The 19,909-nt window shown below is 56.8% G+C and overlaps 2 protein-coding genes across 3 annotated transcripts; one reads left to right on the forward strand and one right to left on the reverse strand.

Annotated features, from left to right (window-relative positions):
• Positions 1–1,141: 1,141 nt before the first annotated feature.
• Tead3 (TEA domain transcription factor 3) lies at positions 1,142–17,967 on the forward strand. The gene is made up of 12 exons (XM_074082361.1): positions 1,142–4,943; positions 6,542–6,606; positions 10,153–10,215; positions 10,865–10,876; positions 11,766–11,903; positions 11,977–12,026; positions 12,515–12,576; positions 13,133–13,266; positions 13,421–13,594; positions 13,755–13,895; positions 13,976–14,128; positions 14,206–17,967. The coding sequence occupies exons 1-12, from the start codon at positions 4,646–4,648 to the stop codon at positions 14,317–14,319; spliced, it is 1,404 nt and encodes a 467-aa protein (XP_073938462.1). The 5' UTR covers positions 1,142–4,645; the 3' UTR covers positions 14,320–17,967.
• Positions 17,486–19,710, reverse strand: Rpl10a (ribosomal protein L10a). 2 transcript variants are annotated; one of them, XM_020168937.2, is made up of 6 exons: positions 19,632–19,710; positions 19,354–19,428; positions 19,188–19,268; positions 18,713–18,861; positions 17,827–17,999; positions 17,486–17,686 (listed from the first exon to the last, which is right to left on the reverse strand). In XM_020168937.2, exons 1-6 carry the CDS (start codon positions 19,634–19,636, stop codon positions 17,516–17,518), a joined length of 654 nt encoding a protein of 217 aa, XP_020024526.1. In that variant the 5' UTR covers positions 19,637–19,710; the 3' UTR covers positions 17,486–17,515. The 2 variants fall into 2 exon arrangements, with proteins under 2 accessions (XP_020024526.1, XP_073938460.1); XM_074082359.1 differs by lacking the exons at positions 19,188–19,268; positions 19,354–19,428; positions 19,632–19,710 and adding an exon at positions 18,950–19,095.
• Positions 19,711–19,909: the final 199 nt, after the last annotated feature.

The raw sequence follows: 19,909 nt of genomic DNA on the forward strand, positions 1-19,909 counted from the left end.
AAGACCAGGGCCATCCCAGAGTGGGTAAAGGGAGGTCTGGGGACTGGCTGTTCTCTGCAGGGGGCTTCAGGGCTCCGAGTCTACACCTCCGCCCCCTACACTATTCTGAGGAGGGAGTCTGATGGTGGGTGAGCTTTGGAGAAGGGATTCTGGGGGGCTATCCCACCACTGCTCCCTGAGAACGCCCCTACCCCAGTGTGGGGGGCAAGAGTCTTGCTTCCCAAATTGGAAGCACATTAATGAGCGGGTGAGGGGAGGAGGCCCCAACATCTCCTCGTCCTGGGCTCTGCAAATTGCTTCCTCCTGTGAAGATTGGGACCCTGCTCCAGGGAAGAGGGTCCTCCCTTCCCCGCCTGGCAGGGTGTAGCCACTTGGCAGGTCCCTCTAGGGTCCTTGGGCTGGAGGTGGGGGAGGCAGACACCATTTCTACCTCCTTCCCTGGCCCAGTCTTGTCCCAACCAGAGCATAGCCACTGCTAGGGTGGGAGCCTCTGGCAGCTGGAGAACAGCTGGTCGCTGTGGGGGCGGGGTGAAGGGAAGAAAGGCAAGGAGATAGGAAGCTACCAGCCCTTCTCAGCTGCCCTCAACAGCCTTACACCCCCCTGGGCAGCCCAACCCAGGGTACAGGACAGTGGATTCAGAAGAGGCTGCAGACTTCTCATCTTCCTACCCTAGAGTGACTGGCTCCTCAAAGTGAGGGCACTTTGGGGGCTGGGGTCGCTTGGAGGTTGGAAAGCTGCTGCCTGCTTAACCCAGTCGGGCCCAGCTCAACTGGGAGGAGGGGAAGGAGGATGCCACCTGCCAGTTTGTCTTGTGTCATCTGTGCCCTCACAGCTCTGGGGGAGTCCGTGGCCCAGGCCTGACCTGCCTCTTAAAGGGAGCTCTAGGGCTGAGTGGTCTAGGCCCGGTCTCTGTGCAGCCCCAACTCTGGCCTCCATCCCTGAAGCTGCCCGGCCAGTTCTTCTGGAAGGTCTGGCCCCAGGCTGGGGAGTGGGTAGCAAGGTGCCCCTTATCTCCCACAGCCTCCAGCCCCTATCCCGCTCCTGCCCAGAGGCGCCTTCTGACCCCGAGGGCTGAGGGCCTGGGAGAGGGGAGGCAGGTGTGGCCCTGCTGGTGGAGGAGGGCGAAGGTGAGGGGTGAGTGAACCCACCTGCCCTGCTCTGCAGCCTGTGGGCAGAAATACCAGGCCCTGTGCAGGGGAGGTGGGAGGTGGTCTTCTTCCAGGTGAGCCCAGCCCCACCCTTTGGCCTTCCTTGTAACTCTGTCCCCCTGGGACTGCCCAGGTCTCTCTGTCCTTGTTCCTGTCTTTCTTCTTCCTGTCCCGTCTGCCATCTGAGTTTACGCACCTTTCTCCTTCTGCCCTCCTTACCCCCTCCCTTGTGGGTCTCCATCTCTGTGTCTTTGCTGCCACCTCAGCCGCCTGCCTGTCTATGGATCTGACTGTCCAGCGCCCCCTGGGCTCTCTCTCCCTGTCTCTCGTTCTCCTCCATAGGTCTCTTCATAGGTCTGGTGTCTGACGCCTGCTGGATTGGTATCTCTCTCTGGGACCCATCTGCCCTCTGTGTTCTTCCCCTCTTCACCTGGCCCCTCCCTTAAGTCTCCCCTCCTTGCCCTCTTGGCAGCCACAGCCCACAAGGCGAGGCGTGCCCCTGGGGACTGCCACTCTCTCCAATGGCTCCTGCCCCAGTCAGCCTCTCTAGATTTCTGTCTGGGTCCCTAGCCTACTCTGTCACTGGTCCCCAGGGTTTGGGGGTAGGCACAGCCAGTCAGTTTCTTCTGTAGTAATTCTGGGAGGCCAGCCTCCCAGCTCCTGAGTGAAGTGGACAGATAAGACCTGGTCCCATCCGCACACAGCCTCAGCTGCAGTGATTAACTACGCTTGGGGTACAGGCACAGCAGCAGTCCAGCAAGGGTGCTACTATGTGGGGCAGTGTGTTGGGGGTGCCACTTGTGGGTCCCCATGTAGTACTCTGTTCCCAGGGGTTCCTAGGACTAGGTCAATCCAGCAGGTGCCTAGAGCCAGCGGAGGGACAGGGGTTCCAAATCTCTCCTTGATGCGTCCTCTGGGGGGGCCCCCTCCTTGGTGCCCTTCCCCCTCCCCAGCTGCCTCCGTCCCAGCCAGGGGCCGCCCCGCCGCCCCCCCCAGTCTGTCCCTGCTCCCGGGCTGCTCTGTTCGCCATATTTGGCCACATGCTCCTGTGGGGGCGGGGCGGGGCTGACATCACCCGGAGGGGGGCATGGCCTGGATGAGGGGAGGCAGCCAGAGACTTGGGGGAGGCTGGCAAGTTGCTTAGAAGTCTGGGGTTGCCAGGGCCCCCCATGCACTAGGCCCCTGATGCTCTGAGGGAGGCCTTGGAAAAACAAGCTGGGAGAAATGCATATGCCAGTTTTGGAGGGGTCCTAGCTAATGGTAGCTTCTTGCTCTCTCCCTTTGACAGCTGATACCTAGCGGGAGGCCTGGTCCCCCCAACTCCTTCCACCTTGGAGTTGCTGGAGCTCCTCCCTGTGCCGGCTAGCATGCCCCTGCCCCCCACTTCTATTTCAATCATTTGCCTAAAGGAGTGGGAAGGGAGCTGGGGATCTAGATAGTTTCCTGGAGTGTGGGGGCAGACTGGGGATGGGGCCTGAGCTGTGTAGTCCACTGGCCATGGTGACAGATTCCTGGAGGTCTTGGGGCCCTCTCAGAAGAGGCTAGAAAGCAGTGTGTGGGACCTTGAAATTACTCCAGCCATTTAAGCTCAGGGGGGACCCTTTGATCTGGACCCCACTATGCAGACTCCAGGCAGCTGCTGTGAGAGCTGGGCCTCCTTTCTCTCTCTAGGTGGTAGGGTTTCTCAGCCCTTTCCCCTTGCCCTAACCCAGCTCCAGCACTTGCTTGCTGTGTGTCCTTGAGCAAGTTGTGTAATGACTGTCCCTTGGTTTCCTCATCTGTAAGGAAGAGTCAAGAATAGTACCTACCCCACAAGGTTAATGTGAGGATTGGATGAGTCAATGTGCGTAAAATCTCAGCCGTGCCCGTCATGTGCTGTTGTTAGTAGTAAAATTGAGTCTAGGAGCCAGGCGTGGTAATGCACGCCTGCAATCCCAGCACTTTGGAAACTGAGGCAGGAGGATCCCAAGTTCCAGGTAAGCCTGGACTACATAGTGAGACCTTGTCTCTAAATAAGTACATAAAATTGATGTCTATTCAGATACTCCAAGCCCTCCCACCCCCGGCCACTAGTGACCTCCTCACGCCTCTCCAAGCAAACAGGTAGGTGGCTCCATAAGGAGAAGCCTTCCCCACCCATCTGGGAGGACCTGGATTTCAAGTTCTTCTCCCTGGTTTTTGACAGGTTCCCCACCTTTCCAGGGCCCCTACATTCTTATTTGTCCAGCACAGAGGCCTGGGAGCCAGCTGTTAGGGCCCTAGGACTCTGAATTCCGGGGAGATGGGGGTGTGAGGTGAGTCTTTGTGGGGGCTGGCTGGGCATGGTCTAAATGAATAACTCCTCCTGGGAGTGCAGGGACCTCAGTTTACAGAGGGTTGGCCCATCTGCCATGTGGGCCAGGACAGCCAGGCATGTGGGTGGTTTATGAGCTGCTGTGGGGCCACCGGGTGCGGGAACAGGAAGTGAATGGAAGAGCCGTGGGGTGGAGCCAGGCAGCTGCTCCTCACCACCAGCCAGTGTTGCCCCTCCTTGCCACTCTTGGGCAGTGTCTCTGGGATTAGGTTGGCAGGATGCTCTGCACTTAGCTTCTTGTCGTTTTGCTGTGCTGGGGCCTTGCACGTTGGCCATGCGCTCTGCCACCCAGCTATACCCTCAGCCCTTGTTTTTTGAGACAGGGCCTCACTGTGTATCCCAAGCTAGTCTAGAACTCGAAATCCTCTGTCTCCTAGGTGCAGGGATTACAGGTGTGCACTTCCTCCCAAGATATCTTCTTTTTTTTTTTTTTTTGTGGCACTGGGGTTTGAACTCAGGGTCTCACGCTTGCTAGGCAGGTGCTCTACCACTTGAGCCACTCCTCCAGCCCCTCAGGTATCTTTTTGAGGGAGGTGAAACCATGTTCTTCTTGGGTCAGGAAATGGGTGTTAAGGAACGCTGCATCGATGCTGCAGCAAGAATGAGAAGTGGGGCCCCTGGTGAGGGTCTGGACCTCCTCTGACAGGGGAGAGCAAGGTGCTCCCTGAGAACTGCACAAATATGTGCCTTGCCTCTTGGGGTTCTTCCCAGCTCTTCATGAGGACTTTGCCAGTCATGTGACCGTGAGCCTCAGTTTTCCTTATCTGAGTAATGGACAGTGCTCCTTGCCTTCCCTCCCTGCTTAGTTGTGAGGCCTGACTGAGTAGAAAAACACTGTGTAGAGGCACCCCGTTATTATCACTGCTGCTCTTAAGGTTCACCACAGTAGTTTCTCCAGTGTTCTGAGCCAGGCATTGGGGTTGGTACTTTGTGATCTCACGTAAATTTTAACCCTCACAACCCCAAGGAGATCCTTTCCTTATTTTATAGGACTCAGGTTCAGAGAAGTAAGGTAATACATCCAAGGTCACACAGCTTTGAAGTGTAGCCCCTGGCTGCCTCCATCCACCTGAGCACCTGCCCCTTGGCTGGGGCTTGGGGTAGAGTTCCAGTGCCAATCACTGCGGCCAGAGGTGGGTGTGGATGGGGGAACCCTGCCCTGACCCTCTTCGTCTGTCTGCCCCCACAGGCTCAGGCTGCCTAGTGGGCTCAGGCCCAGAGCCCAGAGCAACCAGCACAATAGCGTCCAACAGCTGGACCACCAGCAGCAGCCCCGGGGAGGCCCGGGAGGATGGGCCCGAGGGCCTGGACAAGGGGCTGGACAACGATGCAGAGGGCGTGTGGAGCCCGGACATCGAGCAGAGCTTCCAGGAAGCCCTGGCCATCTACCCGCCCTGCGGCCGGCGCAAGATCATCCTGTCGGACGAGGGCAAGATGTACGGTGCGTGCCTTGCAGCAGGCCGGGGACACTGCTGGATGGATGGATGGATGGATGGCACCCTGGCCCTCCCCTGCTCTCTGCCCCCTTACCCAACCGGTCGGGGAAGTCCTGGCCGCCAGTGCGGGCGAGTCCAGGCCTGCGAGCCTGTGTCTGGGGCCTCCTCCAGCTGCTTCTCACACACAGGAGGCCGCAGCCCACAGTCACTGCCTGCCCCTGCCCCATTGCTCCTCCCTGCGGCCTGGAGGTTTCGGGGTGACTCAGTGGGCCCAGAAAACTGGGTCAGTCCAGTTGGCTTCAGGCCAGACCTGTGACAGGGTCCCAACCCTGGGAGAGTGTGGGGAGGAGGCCTAGGGCCTCCAGCCCCAGGGTGGCACTGTGTGGGACAGAGGCTGTGTGGGGAAAGAGAGCTGAGGGGTGTGCGGACTTGCCTTTTTCAGATGCCCCTCTCCCAGGTTCCACTGTTGTGTGGCCTTCTTGGTCATCTTGCCAGCTCCAGAAAGGACTGTCCCCTCTCGTCCAGCCCTAAGACAGCCCCCTATAGCTGCATTTCTGGGATAATGACCCTCTGAGCCTGGTTCCTGAATAGCTCCACCCTCCTTGCCTGCCCTCCCTAAGAGCCATGGCTGGGGACTGGCCCGCCAGCATCCAGGACCACCAGTGTGTAGACATGGCAGGGCTGCCCATGTCCCTTGGCCCCAACCCTGGGACATGCCCATCCTTCCCTGAGCCCCACACCTGGCAGACATTCTGGGGTGCCTTCCTAAGGGCGGGGCTGCCTCCCCCACTGCTACCTCCCAGGTGGCCAGGCAGCCCCACAGGGTATTTTTAGACAGGGTGGAGGAAGCGGGGTGGAGGGGGCTGGTGGGGAGGGAGGAGCAGTGGGCCTGCTTCTGTCATGGGAGAGGAATTTGGAGAATGTGGCTGTTCTGGGGAGGCCAAGGAACTGGAGGCAGGGGGCTTGGGTTTGGCATGGAGGGCACCCTGAATGTTGGTGTGCACCAGCCATGTGTCCAGTAACCCTCCTCCCCCTGCAGAGCCGAGTACCCCAGGGGTCATGTGGCTGAACAGAGTCCCCACCCCAAGTCTCAAGAGCAACTGGGCTTTCTTTCACAGGGTGACATGGTAGCGGTCACACAAAGTAGCGGTCGCAGGACACCAGGGCACAGTGACATGCTCGGTGGCACATCTTGACCCAGGCTGTCAGTACAGGGGACATGCTGGAGACAGCCCTCCTTCCTTCCAGGCCTTCCTTTCCTAGAGAAGGGAAGGGACTGGTCCAGGGTCTCCTCACATGACCGGGACCAAGCAGGGACCAGAGCCCAGGCCAGCCCTGTACAGTAGTGCACAGGGTCTTGTGCTCACTCCACACACAGATGTGCTCCCTCAGCCTCCAAGGAGTGTCCCACTCCTTCTCTTCCCTCACCTGTCAGGGCCAGCCCTCCTTCCTCTTTAGTCCTCCCCCATCCCGGTTCCTAGAGGCTGTAGGGGGAGCACAGGGGATGCCCCTGACCTTTGCAGCTGCTTGTACAGTTTGGAGGGGTCTTAAGCCTCCAGCACCACCCTCTGCCCCTCCTCATTTCTCCTCTCTCCCTATCTAGGTCGAAATGAGCTGATTGCACGCTACATCAAACTGAGGACAGGGAAGACACGGACAAGAAAACAGGTAGAGAGATGGGGCTTCAGCTATGCCTCCAATTGCCCTCTGGGGCTGCTCTGTCCAGCCCAGCACCCTGGTGCTCCTTGCCCCTGCGGGGTGATGTCACATGATCTCCGCACAGCTCTGAGTGCTCTGCTCATTGTCCTGGGTTCAGAGACCACAGAGAAGCCCATGGGGCTGCTGTCCCATGGCCCTGAGTGGTCCAGGGAGACAGACAGATAGACAAGTGCAGAGCTAGGTAGCACAGTTGAGATAGGGGTGTGTGCAGGGCACAAGCCTCTAACCCATACCGTTAGGGGCAGAGAGAGAGAGCTAGGTGGGCTTCCTGAAGGAGGCAGCACCTGAGCTGCATTTATAAGAAGGCATGAGTGTGTTACATAGGCAAGGAGGGGAGGATTCTGCCAGGCTGAGGAAGCTGGATATATAAATAGCAATAGAGTTGTGGTCACATAATGTTTTAGGCAAGAGTGGACCATGCATGGGACAGCCAGGTGTGCAGTAGGCTGTACCTTGAGATCTGTGTACCTGCACTCTAAGATGTTTGCACACAATGAAATCCCCTCATGGCGTGTTTCTCAGAGTGAAGCCTATGCTCACAAGCCACTCAGAGCTTACCCCGTATCAGTCCATTTAACCCCCTCCTGCATTAGGAGGTAGGCATTGAGTGTCTCCACTTTTCAGATGAGGAAACTGAGGCAGGGGCAAGTCCAGTTACGTTAGTGTCACTGGGCTGGGACATGGATTCTGGATCAGTCCAGACAGAGCCATCCAGAAGCAGCTTGCTGGAGGAGGGATGGGACAGAGCTGGGGGGGAGGGAGTCAGCCAGAGGTGTGGGGCCCCCAAGCAGCAAGGGCCTGGAGGCACAGAGCAGGAGTAGAGTGGGCCCCTGGGAGGACTAGGTCCGGGGGCTGCTGGGGAGGTGAATTGGGGAGGGCCACGAGGAGACCAGGAGGCAGAGACCTGGATGGACAGTGGTGGGGACCTGGCTGAGGCTGGAGGTGGGGGCTAGAGGGGAGTGGTGATAGCCAGAGGTAGGGACCTGGAGGCAGAGAGGCCAGCTACTGCCCCAGCCCTTCCCAGCTCCCTGATCAGTGTGGAGGACAAATATCCAACCTGGTCCCCCGCTCAAAGGAGGGCTGTGGGTCCCCTGCCCCGTGTGGAAGTGGGAAGGGCTCCTCATTTGCACTGCCTTTTTTTTTTTTTTTTTTTTTTTTGCGGTACTGGGGCTTGAACTCAGACAGCCTTTCTTTTGTGTGTGATGGGTTTTTTCAAGATAGGGTCTTGAACTATTTTGCCTGGGCTGACTTTGAACCTCGATCCTCTTGATCTCTGTCTCTTGAGTAGCTAGAATTTCAGGCGTGAGCTACTGGCACCTAGCTTGCTCTGCTTTTGTTAACCGTCCACCCTGGGCCCCTGCATGTCGCCCAGCAAGGGAACCTGTGGCAAGTTTTGAGATAGTCCTGTGGCCTGGGCACTGGGACACAGCAGGGGACAGTGGGGGCCCTGGTCCCTGAGCCTGGACCTGTAGGCAGAAGAGGGCCTTGATGGTTAAGCAAGAAGACTCCAGGTCACGTGGGACTCCCGTGGGGGATCCTGGGCGCTGGCTCCTCAGCCTTTCGTGAATTAATATGTGAAACCCTGCAAGAGTGTGCTGTGCTGTGTGGGAGCTGCTGCCTTAGTGACTGTCCCCGTCATAAACCAGAGCTGCCCTAAGCTCCAAGGCACGCCTCAGCCACACCCATTGCATGGGAAGGGCCGAGGGTCAGCAGGCTCAGCACTGAACAGTGGCCTGTCATTGCACCCAGCCTCATGCCTGCTCCTGGCCAGGCTGCTGCACAGAGGCCACATTGGCCAGCTGGCCACAAGCTCAGAACCAGAAAACCAAGGTCTCAGCCATGCCCAAGGGTGAGACCCCTCTCCAGCTGTGCTCCTTGTTAGAACCAGGTTTTATCTAATGTCCCTTACAAGGAGACCTGTCCTGTGGTTGTGAGGATGTGCATGTCTTTGTCACAAATAACCAGTGACAAAGGTTTTTTTGGTTACTTTTATTTTACTTTTGGCAAAGAAATGCAGTTTTCTTTTCTTTTTTTTTTTTTTTAACTCTGCCTTCTGATTGGCTAAAGAGCTAAATATTAAGTCAGGAGTAAGCCCCATAGGGCTTCCAGCTGGCCATGCAGGGCTCCTCTGTGCTAAGGGACTCGGAGGCCTGGTACAGTAGCTTGGAGGTAAAGTAAGTGGGCTCCAGACTCAGACAGCCTGGATTTGAGTTCCATTGCTAGCATCCAGCTGTGTAACCTTGGATATATTGCTTAGCCTCTCTGGGCTTTGGTTTTGTCATTTGCAACACTAACTTCTTAGTGTTGCTGCAAAGGTCGAGTGAGTCCGGAATGTGATGTCCCACAGTAGTGGGACACCGTCAGGATCACCAGACAGGAAGTAAGGCATGGCTGTCCCGGGCAGAGGCTGTTCCTATCAGTCCCAGCGCCATCTCACACAGAGTCACCTTTAGACTGAGATGGAGATAAACACAGCTTGTAAAGAAAGCCCACAGCGGTTGCTGATGCTGACAGTGGGGCAGCCTCGAGTTCCAGCGGGCTTCCTAGGGAGACCAGCTTGTGGGGTTCTGGCTCAGATCAGGTGCTGGCCCATGCCAAGGCTGCTGCCTTGTGGACATCGGGCCTGGCGTAGCTCAGGTCTGCCTGCAAAGCTGGAGGGAAACATGAGTGAAAGCACCTACTGTGTGCTGATGCCCCGACATCTGGTAGTCCAAGGAGAAAAGGGCAGGGGTAGGACCTGGCAGACTGCTGAGGATTTAGGTGGGAGAAGGGGACTTTTGGTAGGGGATGTGGCGTTGGTGTGTAATCTTAACAGCCACCAGGATTGTCCTGGCCACTGCCAACTAGAAAAAGGTGTCTGAGGACACCAGTGAGAAAAAGTTGCCCCTTTTTAGAGTGGGGAGAGGCACCCTTCCCCTGATTAGGTGCAGCCTCTGTGCTGGGAACGCAGTGTGACCAGCCAGCAGAACCCAGGCTGGATTCCAGCTCTCACTGGTACCCTCCAGGCAGTGAACAACCTATACAACTGTACATGGTATCCTGGAGGCTACTGTGGGCTCCTAATCAATAAAAAACCAAGAGAACAGAATGGCAGTGCCCACTAGGGCTCCAGAGATCCCCCAATTACATTCGGTTCCCCAGAGATGAGGGCTGGGATGCTCTCGCCCATAGCTACCCATGGCCGTGCCTCCTCACTGTCTGTGTTTTCCTCTCTGGCGGGGCGCGGGGCGGCCCCTAGGTGTCCAGCCACATACAGGTTCTAGCTCGGAAGAAGGTGCGGGAGTACCAGGTTGGCATCAAGGTACGTTGGGCGCCTGGCTGGAGCCTCCAGCCCTTCTTAGGCCCCCCTGTGGCACCTCCATTGCTCTCTGCCCAGCCAGGCCTCTGCCTCACTGGCTCTCCAGCCCACTGTGCCTCTTTTCTGGCTGCAGCTCCATTCTTGCCTCTGTTCCTGTTCTCCCTGTCCTTTTTCTCTTTCTCTCTCTCCCTCTGCAGGTCTCTAGCCACTTGCAGGTTCTAGCCAGGCGGAAATCTCGGGAGATTCAGTCCAAACTGAAGGTATGGGGACCCCTGCTGAGAAGCTGTGAGGAGGTCTGAGAAACACAAGTGTCAGCGGAAAGCCCAAAGGCTGTGTCAGGCTGCACAGGGCCACAGTCCCTGGACACTGAGCAGGAGCCAAGGGGACAGCCAACACTACAGTGAGGGAGAGGAAGATCATCTGGGGTTCCACTGAGGCCCACCTCTCCTCTTCACTTTCCTTTTTCTCCTTCCTCCTAATTGCTGCTTGCTAATTGCATGGGGTCTTCAGGTGGGCAGGGAGGGGGACTGTCGGGTTGGTGTCAGTTCCTCCTACTCCTGGCTGCTGTATGGCTCAGGATCTCAGTCTGGTTCTCATCAGGGTCCCCTGCCGGTTGTTAGGTCTTTTCCCTGATCCCAGCCCCCGTCCCTATAGCACAGTTCCAGTGGACACAGACAGACCCAGGGGTACCAGCTTGTTCCTCCCGCATCCTCCCATTGTCAGGGCACCCCCAGCTGGCAAGCACGCCCTCTTCGGGGTGGGGAGGGTTAGCTGCCTTCCCCCAGCTCCTGGGGAGCTGATGGCCAGGCAGGCACTGGGCGGGCAGATGAACAGACGTGGCCCCTCACCCTGTGGAGCCTCCTGTGCATCAGTCTGATCAGCTGACTTATCCTCCCTCTCTCCTCACAGGCCATGAACCTGGTAAGTAGCATGGGGCTTCTCCTGGGGGAGGAGGGTCTGCAGAGCATCACAGGGGTGGGGGTGGGGTTCAGCCATAGAGCACTTGCATGGGGTGGGGGCTGGGTTACATCCCCAGCATGGCAGAAACACAAAACAAAACAAAAGCACCCCAAGTTACAGATTGTGAGACAAGTTTAGTGGGTTCGTAAGGAGAATTTGGCCCTCCAGTGTTAGCGCACTGAAGACTCACCTGGAAGCTTGTTACGATGGTCAGCGCCTGGCCTGACTGTCTGTGCTTCTCACGTGTGCCCAGGGGATTCTGACCACCAGTGAAATAGAACAGAAACTGTGGAACACACCAGGCACCAGTGGCTCATGCCTGTGATCCTAGCTACTTGGGAGGTTGAAATCGGGAAGATTGTGGTTTGAGGCCAGCCCAGGCAAACAGTCCTTGAGATCCCCATCTCCAAAACAACCAGAGCAAAATGGACTGGAGTGAGTGCCTGCTTTGCAAGCACAAAGCCCTGAGTTCAAACCCCAGGCCCACTACCAAAACAAAAAACAAAACCAAAAAAACCAACTATGTGCATATTGTTTACACTGTTAGGTATTATACATAGTCTAGAAGTGATACACAGTACAGGGAGGACTGCAGGTTCCATGCATCTACCACACTAGTTCATATAAGGGACCTGCCCCTCCCCCACTAGATGCCAGATAACAACCCTACTGGGCTGCAGAATGCCGCTTGAGGTCAGAGGTGGGGTACAAGTCGGAGACTGGGGCAAGAGCAGAGTAGAGACTCTCCTGGGACCAGAGAGCAGAGCTGGGGCTGGAACCCAGACCTGGCCTCCAGAGCCCTCAGGGCCCATAGTCTGGCCTGGGTCTCATGTGGTCCCTCTGTCCCCAGGACCAGGTGTCCAAGGACAAAGCCCTCCAGAGCATGGCGTCCATGTCTTCTGCCCAGATTGTCTCCGCCAGCGTTCTGCAGAACAAGTTCAGCCCACCCTCCCCTCTGCCCCAGGCTGTCTTCTCCACCTCGTCAAGGGTAGGGCTCGGGAGGGTGCTGGCGTGGGGTATGGATCAGGGGTTCCTGGATACTGAGACCCCCCCCTTTGCAGTTCTGGAGTGGCCCCCCTCTCCTGGGACAGCAGCCTGGACCCTCTCAGGAGTGAGTATCCCCTCCTCCCTAGTCCCCTTCCCTTCCATCCTGTGTGTCTCCCCTCTCCAGCCACGCTGAGCAAGCTCTCATTCAAAGTTGGGAGGGTGGAGGCTGCAGTCAGTGACCTCCGGCCTCTGTCCATTCCTGGGTTTCTCCATTCTGAAGCCCCTTCACCTGGCCTCGCCAATCCCCAGGTTTATTTTGCACCCGATGACTCTGAGTCAAGTGTACCCAGGTCCTCATTGTCAACCACTCCTGCAAATTAATGAACAGCTTTTCGGGGTGGGGGTGAAATGCAACATGTGCAGCAACTGTGAGACACTGCAGACCTCATAAAAGTTGAAATGTGAGGGGAAAAGATTGTGGGCTAGCTCGTCAGCAGGCGTTGCTGACCTCAGCAGAAAGGCTGTGTGACTTCCTCTTGGGGACCCGGATGAGGGGCCGGGGCAAGGAAAGGATTTGAAGGGCCTCTAACCAGGCTGTGCTCCTGTCTGCAGCATCAAGCCCTTTGCACAGCCAGCCTACCCCATCCAGCCGCCCCTGCCACCGACGCTCAGCAGTAAGTGTCCCCGCCAGCAGGTGGCTTGCTCTCGGCACCTGCCATCTACTCAGGAGAGCTGGGGCCCAGAGCGCGCGCGTGTACTGGGGGGTAGCTGTAGGGGACTAGGACTTACACATGTTGCTTCTAGAACTCAGGCAGAAATGTACACGGTATGTACACACACGTCACCAAAGTATTGTATTTATAATAATGTCTATGAGATAGAAATCTCCCTGGAAGGAAATATCCAAATCTCAGCAGGAATTCACTGTCTAGGCAGTGGATTCTAGGTAATTGTTATTCTCTCTTTAATTTTCTGTGTTTTCAGTTGAAACACACATTAACAGTGACAAGGAAAATGAAATGTCCTGTGTTCTCACCAGGGCCACTGTCTGGTTGTGCAGGTCACATGCTGCACAAGACACCTAATAGAGGAACCAATCCAACCCGTGCTCCCACTCAGAAGTGGCTTCACTTTCTAACTTGCACACAGGCTCAGTGCAGGCCGGGGACAGCTTTGTGCGTCACTGTGTGCGCCAGCCCATGCAGGTGCGGCTTTCCTTTGCCCTCCCAGGTTATGAGCCGCTGGGCCCCCTGCCCTCAGCCTCTGCCTCTGTGCCCGTGTGGCAGGACCGCACCATTGCCTCCTCCCGGCTGCGGCTCCTCGAGTACTCAGCCTTCATGGAAGTGCAGCGAGACCCTGACACGGTAACACGTTTGGGGGTGGGGGGTGCTTTGTGCAGTTGCGGAGTCGCGTGGGTAGTTCAGGACTCTAGCTCAGGGTCCTGAACTCAGGAAGCCCCAGGGCAGCTCTGTCCCTGCATGCTCAGTACCCCCCTGACCCCGCTGGCCCTCCCCACAGTACAGCAAACACCTGTTTGTGCACATCGGCCAGACGAACCCCGCCTTCTCAGACCCACCCCTGGAGGCAGTGGACGTGCGCCAGATCTACGACAAGTTCCCGGAGAAGAAGGGCGGACTCAAGGAACTGTATGAGAAAGGGCCCCCTAATGCCTTCTTCCTCGTCAAGTTCTGGGTGAGCCTCCTTCCCCCACCATGGGCAACACGCCCAGGCCTGACCTCTGAACCCACCCTTCCCCCATGACCTGTGGGCAGATATGGGCCCGGGGTGGGACACGATGTGGCCAGGCAGGAGGCCACCCCTGGCCTCTGCAGGACTGACGCCCCTGTCGCAGGCCGACCTCAACAGCACCATCCAGGAAGGCCCCGGCGCCTTCTATGGGGTCAGTTCCCAGTACAGCTCCGCAGACAGCATGACCATCAGCGTCTCCACCAAGGTGTGCTCCTTCGGCAAGCAGGTGGTGGAGAAGGTGGAGGTGAGTGGGGCCTTGGGGCGCATGCGGGCGCCGACAGGTCCAGCGACGGACAGATGACTTCCCTCCGCCCTTGCTCACAGACGGAATACGCGCGGCTGGAGAACGGCCGCTTCGTGTACCGCATCCACCGCTCGCCCATGTGCGAGTACATGGTCAACTTCATCCACAAGCTGAAGCACCTGCCCGAGAAGTACATGATGAACAGCGTGCTGGAGAACTTCACCATCCTGCAGGTAGGCCGGCGCGCCGCCGGGTGCCTCGGGGTGGGCCAGCGCTCTGCTGAGCCCCAACCTTCCTCTCTGCCCCCCAGGTGGTCACCAGCCGGGACTCCCAGGAGACCCTGCTTGTCATTGCTTTTGTCTTCGAAGTCTCCACCAGTGAGCACGGGGCCCAGCACCACGTCTACAAGCTCGTCAAAGACTAGGAGGCCCACTGCCCCCCAAGGATGCAGGATGAACACCTAAACACACTTGCCTGGCCCCTCAGGGGTCCAGGTTGAGGACTCCTGCAGGTCTCAGGCCAGGACCCAGGAGGCCTCCCCGCCCCCCCAGCACACATGTTCCCTGCCACTGTTCTGCGCTTTACTGTGGAAGAGGAAGGCTCAGTGGTGGGGCAGCCCATCAGCGCTGACCCACCATCACGTGGCTAGAGATGGGGATGGGGATGCCTTTGGGCTCCAGTAGGTGTGGCTTCTGGCCCCCAGGGGAATGTGATGGGCAGGTGAAGACAGAGTGGAGACTGGGGGAGGACGGCAGCCTGTGGAGGTTCAGGAATAGGTTTGGGCTGGGTTGAGGGGAGGGGGCCACTTAGCACCTCTGGGTGTCAGGCCTCATGCCAGACTCCTTGCAGGGCTTTTGCCATCCTCAAGACCCTGCAAAGCAGGCTGGGTCTCCATGTTTTAGATGAAGTGCTGAGACAGAGGTGGATGTCCCAAAGGGAGGGGGCAGAGCTAGAGCCCAGGTTTACCTACCTCCCTGGAGCACAGGTGGCCATAGCGGGGAAGTGGCTGCACCTGGCCTGTGCCTGGACAGAGCACCTCCTCTCAGTCCCCCAGTGCAGGGGAGAAGGGGAGCATTCAGCCCCCAAGCCAGCCAGCCAGCCAGCAGCCCCAGGCCTGAGTCTGGCACACCAGAGGTGTTGGAACAGGGAGCAAAGGCCTTCAGGCTTTGGTTTGGAAGCCCGGGGCTGCCTGGGCAGCTCCCTAACCAGGTCGGGGAGCAAAGGTCAGCCCCTTCCTGTTGGTCTTTCTCCACACCAGGCCCAGTGGGTATTTATGAGTTTCATATGAAGTACTGTTTGTGCCCCTTCCCTTCCTTACCCCCACCCTGCCCGAGCTTCCTGAAGGTCTTCACAGTCAGCATACTGCTCAGGCCACCTCCAGACCCCACCTAGGTTTTATAACATGTATTATGTATTTTTTGTGTATTTTTAAAATCCAGCTGTGATGGGTTGTGTCACAATGTGTCTGTGGGCTGGGGTAAGGGCCCCTCAAGGCCTGGCTCCTGCTCAAAACGAAATTAAAGTTATCTCTGGGTCAGTTGTGACCAGTTGTGTGCTAGATCTTAGCTTCCAGTGGGTGCTCTTCCTGTCCCAGTGCTTCTCACCCGTTCTGGTGGGGGAACCCAGGCCGACCATGATGCAGGAGTTCCACAAAAACTGCCAGCTCCCAATATCCCACACCTCCGTGTGGCAGTAAACAACATGTATGTAATCAGTGCTGCACTTGTGACTTGCCCAAGGTCAAACAACCGAGACTGGAGTTCCAAGGGCCCTGTTAAAGCAGCAGTCCACCAGGCCTTGGACAACAGAAGAGCCTGACCCTGATCTGCCCAGACAAGCCCTGCCCTGCCCCACCTCCCACTCTGCCGGCTGGGATGGGGAGGGGAGGATGAAGGGTGTCTCCTGGAGGTAGTGGACATTTACTCCCCCAGGAGGCTGCCCCAGCCTTTTCACCGGCACTTGACTGGATTCACTAGCCACTGTGAGACCCAGGCATTCTGTGAGCAGGGAATGCTGAATGAGGCTTCTAGAATTAAGGATAAAACACAGGACACCCAGCAATCTATTTCAGCTCAGTACATGTTCCTGGGCAATGCTAAAAATTTTCCTGGAATTCAAATTTGTATATTCTATACTTAACTATTGAGGCTGGCAATCCTAGAGTCTTAATTTTAGGTCATTTGGGTCAAATCTGCAGATAGAGATGTCAGGTTACATGCACTTCAGCTGGTCACTGGCAATGTTGTCTTTGCCTTTTGCCTTGGTCCACTGCATTAGAGACCCCACTGTCATCTGTAGGATGGGAGTGTGTTTGGAGGCCCATCAAGTGGGAAGGGGGTCCAGAAACTTACTGGTAGAGTACCCACTCTAGCCTTCTGATGATCGTTATCTCAAGCTCCCTCCCTCCACCACTGCAGAGCACAAGACATTTAGAAAACTTAGCCCAAAGCAAAGGAAACCACCTTACTTTAATTCCAGTTTAATCCCCACTAACAAGCTTCTAATCATTTTTACCTCGTTTAATCCTTACTCCTCCCTTGCCCATAAATCTGGGTCCTCACTATGGTTTGTCAGGCTCTCGTTCCTTATTGGCGGGGGGGGCACTGCTCAAATTCTACTAGATACTGGCTTGTCTCATTAATACACAACAGAAGTGGGCGTGCCCAGCACTTCGGGCAGCCCTGCTTAGCGCTGCCTAAAGCTAAGCAACAAACCCTGCTCAAGATCTTGAGTGGAAACCTTGCTTTGACAACCAGCATTTTTCCTCTGGGCCCTGAACCTAGGGCATTGGCGCATGCTAGGCAAGCACTTGAATTGGGCAATGAGGCCCTGAAGGGTGAACTGGTCCCTCCACTGTCAAAGTGAAGCAGATTTGACTCAAAATATTAAGGCACAGGCATTTCCCACCACACCAAAGCCACATTCTAGTACTGCATGGCAGAGATGAAACAGTTTAACAGGAAGGCCTCGCATGGCCAGGGTGTTAAGAGTTTGAGCCTGTTGGGGGAGAGGGAAGGGGTGGTGGTGGGGTGAAGCAGAAATGGCCCAATCTATGTACATATGAATAAATGGATTAAAAAAAAAAAAAGAGGCTTGAGCCTGTCTGGGTAAAAAGCCTGGAAATTTCTACAGCCTGACTCTACCTACCTACTGGTCCCTTCAATTTTGTAGTCTCTATTTGCCTGGACCTTCACCCACTCTCAATGCAGGGCTACCAAAATGTAAGACCCAAAAGCTTTCTCTAAAGACTGGTACACAAGGAAACAGGTTGAGGGTAGGTTAAAGCTGCAGGACTGAATTAATACCTTCACTGTGCAGGTCCTGCCATTCATCCCACAATCTGGCTGAAAGAGCAGAGTCCCAGCCTTAAATTGCCCTTCTCAGGGTTATCTGAAAACTTCAATCCCACTTGGCAGCTGTACTGTCACTCTAAATATCCAACAGGTTTGAACAAGACTGCAGGACTTACTAGCAAAAGGGAGAATATGCCCTCTTTCTGTGGCACCCCCCACAACCATCACCAAGGTGGAAGAACCATTTGCAAGGCACCCTCCCTGCAGCCCCAGTCGCAGGCAGACAGACCAAAGCAGTGGTGGCACGAGGATTTATTAGCATGAGCCTTAATACAGGCGCTGTGGCTTGCCCATGGTGCTCTTTATGTATAAAGCCCGGACATTCTGCCAGTTCTTCTTGAGCAAGGACACCAGGAAGTTGACTGCCAGGTGGATGTTGTACACAAGCTCGTCATCTGTCATTTTCACGTGACCAACAGCAACAGCAAGACACAGCACCTGGGTGGAGGGAAACAGGGGCCTTTCCTTCCTTCCCCAATGGCCTCGTGGGCTGTGCGGGGCTCTGAAGAGCCTTCGCTGTTCTGACTGAGTAGAATGTGAACCCTGCCGGCGCCCCCAGCCAGGGCAGGTGGCCTTACCTTCTTCATCTGGAACTTGATTGTGGACTTCACCTCGTCAACTTTGGCCACCATGTTTTCGTTGTGTGTCAACAGAGAAGGGAATTTGCCAGCCTTATTCAGGCCTGGGCCCAGGATTCGTGGGATCTGCTTGATTAGAGACTCTGAAGCCAAAAAGGCATCATACTTCTTGGCTGGAAAGAGGAAAAGCCATGGGATGCTGAGGACCTGGCCAGAGGCAGGCCTTCACAATCCAGCCCAGAATGGCATTTCAGCCAACCACAAACATGGCCCCCAAGCAGTACCCTCTTCTGCCCCTTCCAAGCATCAAGTCTTTTTGTGTTTTTGCGGTACTAGGGTTTTCATTCAGGGCCTACACCTTGAGACACTCCACCAGCAATTGCCAGGCAGGCTTTCAACTGTGATTCTCCTGAGTAGCTAGGATTACAGGCGTGAGCCACAGGCTCACATCCTCTGGCCTTTTATCAGTCCTAAACCCTGTCTTAGACCAGGCTTACCCAATGGTCAACACTGCCCAGGGATCTGGAGGTGGGACTCAAGTGGTACCCAGAATCTCAAAAAAAAAGTCATCTGGGCTCAAACTATAGGCTTTCAGCATGTGACAATTGGGGACACATTTGTTCTCCACGTGTAAAATGGGTCTAATCCCACTGTCACCACAGATGGGGAACCTGGATAAGTACCTATTCCAATTCATAGCACCTGGGCAGGCCAACTTAACAGAATCTCTCACCTGCTTAGTTAGAACAAATGCCTGGCCTCCCTCATCAGAAAGCCAAACCCTCCAAGCATTCAAGTGTAAAGCCACTTGAGCCGGGGCTGGTGTGCTTAGCCAGCCCCTTCCCCATGGTCGCTGCCCCCCACTCCCTCCAAAGTCGATGCTCACCCAGTTTCTTGACCAGCTTCTTATTCTTGTTGAGCTTTTTCAGCGCCTCGATGTCCATGTGGGGGATGTCCACGGCCTTGGCCTCGTCGCAGTGCTGCTGGTCCCCCAGGACGCACACGGAGAACTTGGGGCGGGGGGTGGACTTAAGCCTGCGTTTTGGGGAACATAGCAGGTCACGGCCAGCCCCACGTGCCCAGACAAGAGGAGGGCCCGGAAGGACAGCAGACACAACCTTACCCGGAGCGTCGCGGTCGCCAGCAGCTGGCCTGGCTTGTCAGGCCAGCCGGCGGGCTCGGCCAAGGCCTCCCCACGCCTCCCCTCATGTTTTAAGACCCAGGGTGGGGGTCCGTCCGGCCGCGCCTGCCGGGGCAGGGGGCTGAACTACCCTGGCCGTCAGTGTCCCCGGGCCCGACCACAGCCTGGAGCGGCGCGCACGGGGACGCTGAGAGCGGGGTGAACACTGAGCGGTGCCAACCTGACGGTGCCCGAGAAGCGCTTGTCCTTCTGGGGGTCATAGTTCTTCAGGCTGATCTGCAGCTCCACAGTCTCCAGGAACCTTGAAGGAAGGACCCCGTCACTGAGCCGCCGGCTTCCCCGGTGGCGGGTCCCCAGCCCTGCCCGCCCGGGGACCCCGCACTTACTTCCGGCGCTTGCGCTGGTTCCCGTGCAGGACCTCCCGCACCGCCTCGTACAAGGTGTCGCGAGAGACTTTGCTGCTGCGAGGGAGAGGCGACAGCACTCAGGGCCGGCTCACCACCCAATCCACACCCGGGCCGGGCTCGGAAGCCTCCGGGACATCGGAAAGACGCGTAGGCCACCCCGCGCCAAGAACTGCCGACTCGGCCTGCAGGGTCCCCACACCCGGCGAACCACCTGGAAGCGCGGATGAACGCAGATACCGCTCCAATAAAGCACTCACCTCATGGCTCCTTGCGCTGTAGCAACCGGAAAAGAGATTAGTACGCTGTGCGCATGCGCTGAAATAGTGCCCTGATCTCGCGAGAAATGCCTTGTTCCTGTGACCTACGTCAAAAGGTCTCCTATCCCCGAGGAGCATCGCTGCCTGCAGCCGCTGGAGGGCGCCGGCGCACGACGCACCGCGAGACCTGCACTAAACCAAGCAGGAGTTACAGCAATCCAGTCCTGAGAATGTCCCCATTCTCTCTGCGGCTGTTGGCTGTCGGGCTTTTAGCTAAG

Source organism: Castor canadensis, chromosome 8 (genome assembly GCF_047511655.1).
Source record: "Castor canadensis chromosome 8, mCasCan1.hap1v2, whole genome shotgun sequence".
Lineage (NCBI taxonomy): Eukaryota > Metazoa > Chordata > Mammalia > Rodentia > Castoridae > Castor > Castor canadensis.

Bases quoted from the DNA above. Each gene is read 5' to 3' on its own strand.
- Tead3 (XM_074082361.1), top strand. From the start codon at position 4,646: ATGGGGGAACCCTGCCCTGACCCTCTTCGTCTGTCTGCCCCCACAGGC. The intron at 12,027-12,514 runs GTGAGTATCCCC...TCCTGTCTGCAG, and splicing joins CAGCCTGGACCCTCTCAGGA to CATCAAGCCCTTTGCACAGC. The intron at 13,896-13,975 runs GTGAGTGGGGCC...CCTTGCTCACAG, and splicing joins AGGTGGTGGAGAAGGTGGAG to ACGGAATACGCGCGGCTGGA.
- Rpl10a (XM_020168937.2), bottom strand. The intron at 19,269-19,353 runs GTAAGTGCGGGG...CCTTCCTTCAAG, and splicing joins AACCAGCGCAAGCGCCGGAA to GTTCCTGGAGACTGTGGAGC. The intron at 17,687-17,826 runs GTAAGGCCACCT...CCCTCCACCCAG, and splicing joins TCAAGTTCCAGATGAAGAAG to GTGCTGTGTCTTGCTGTTGC.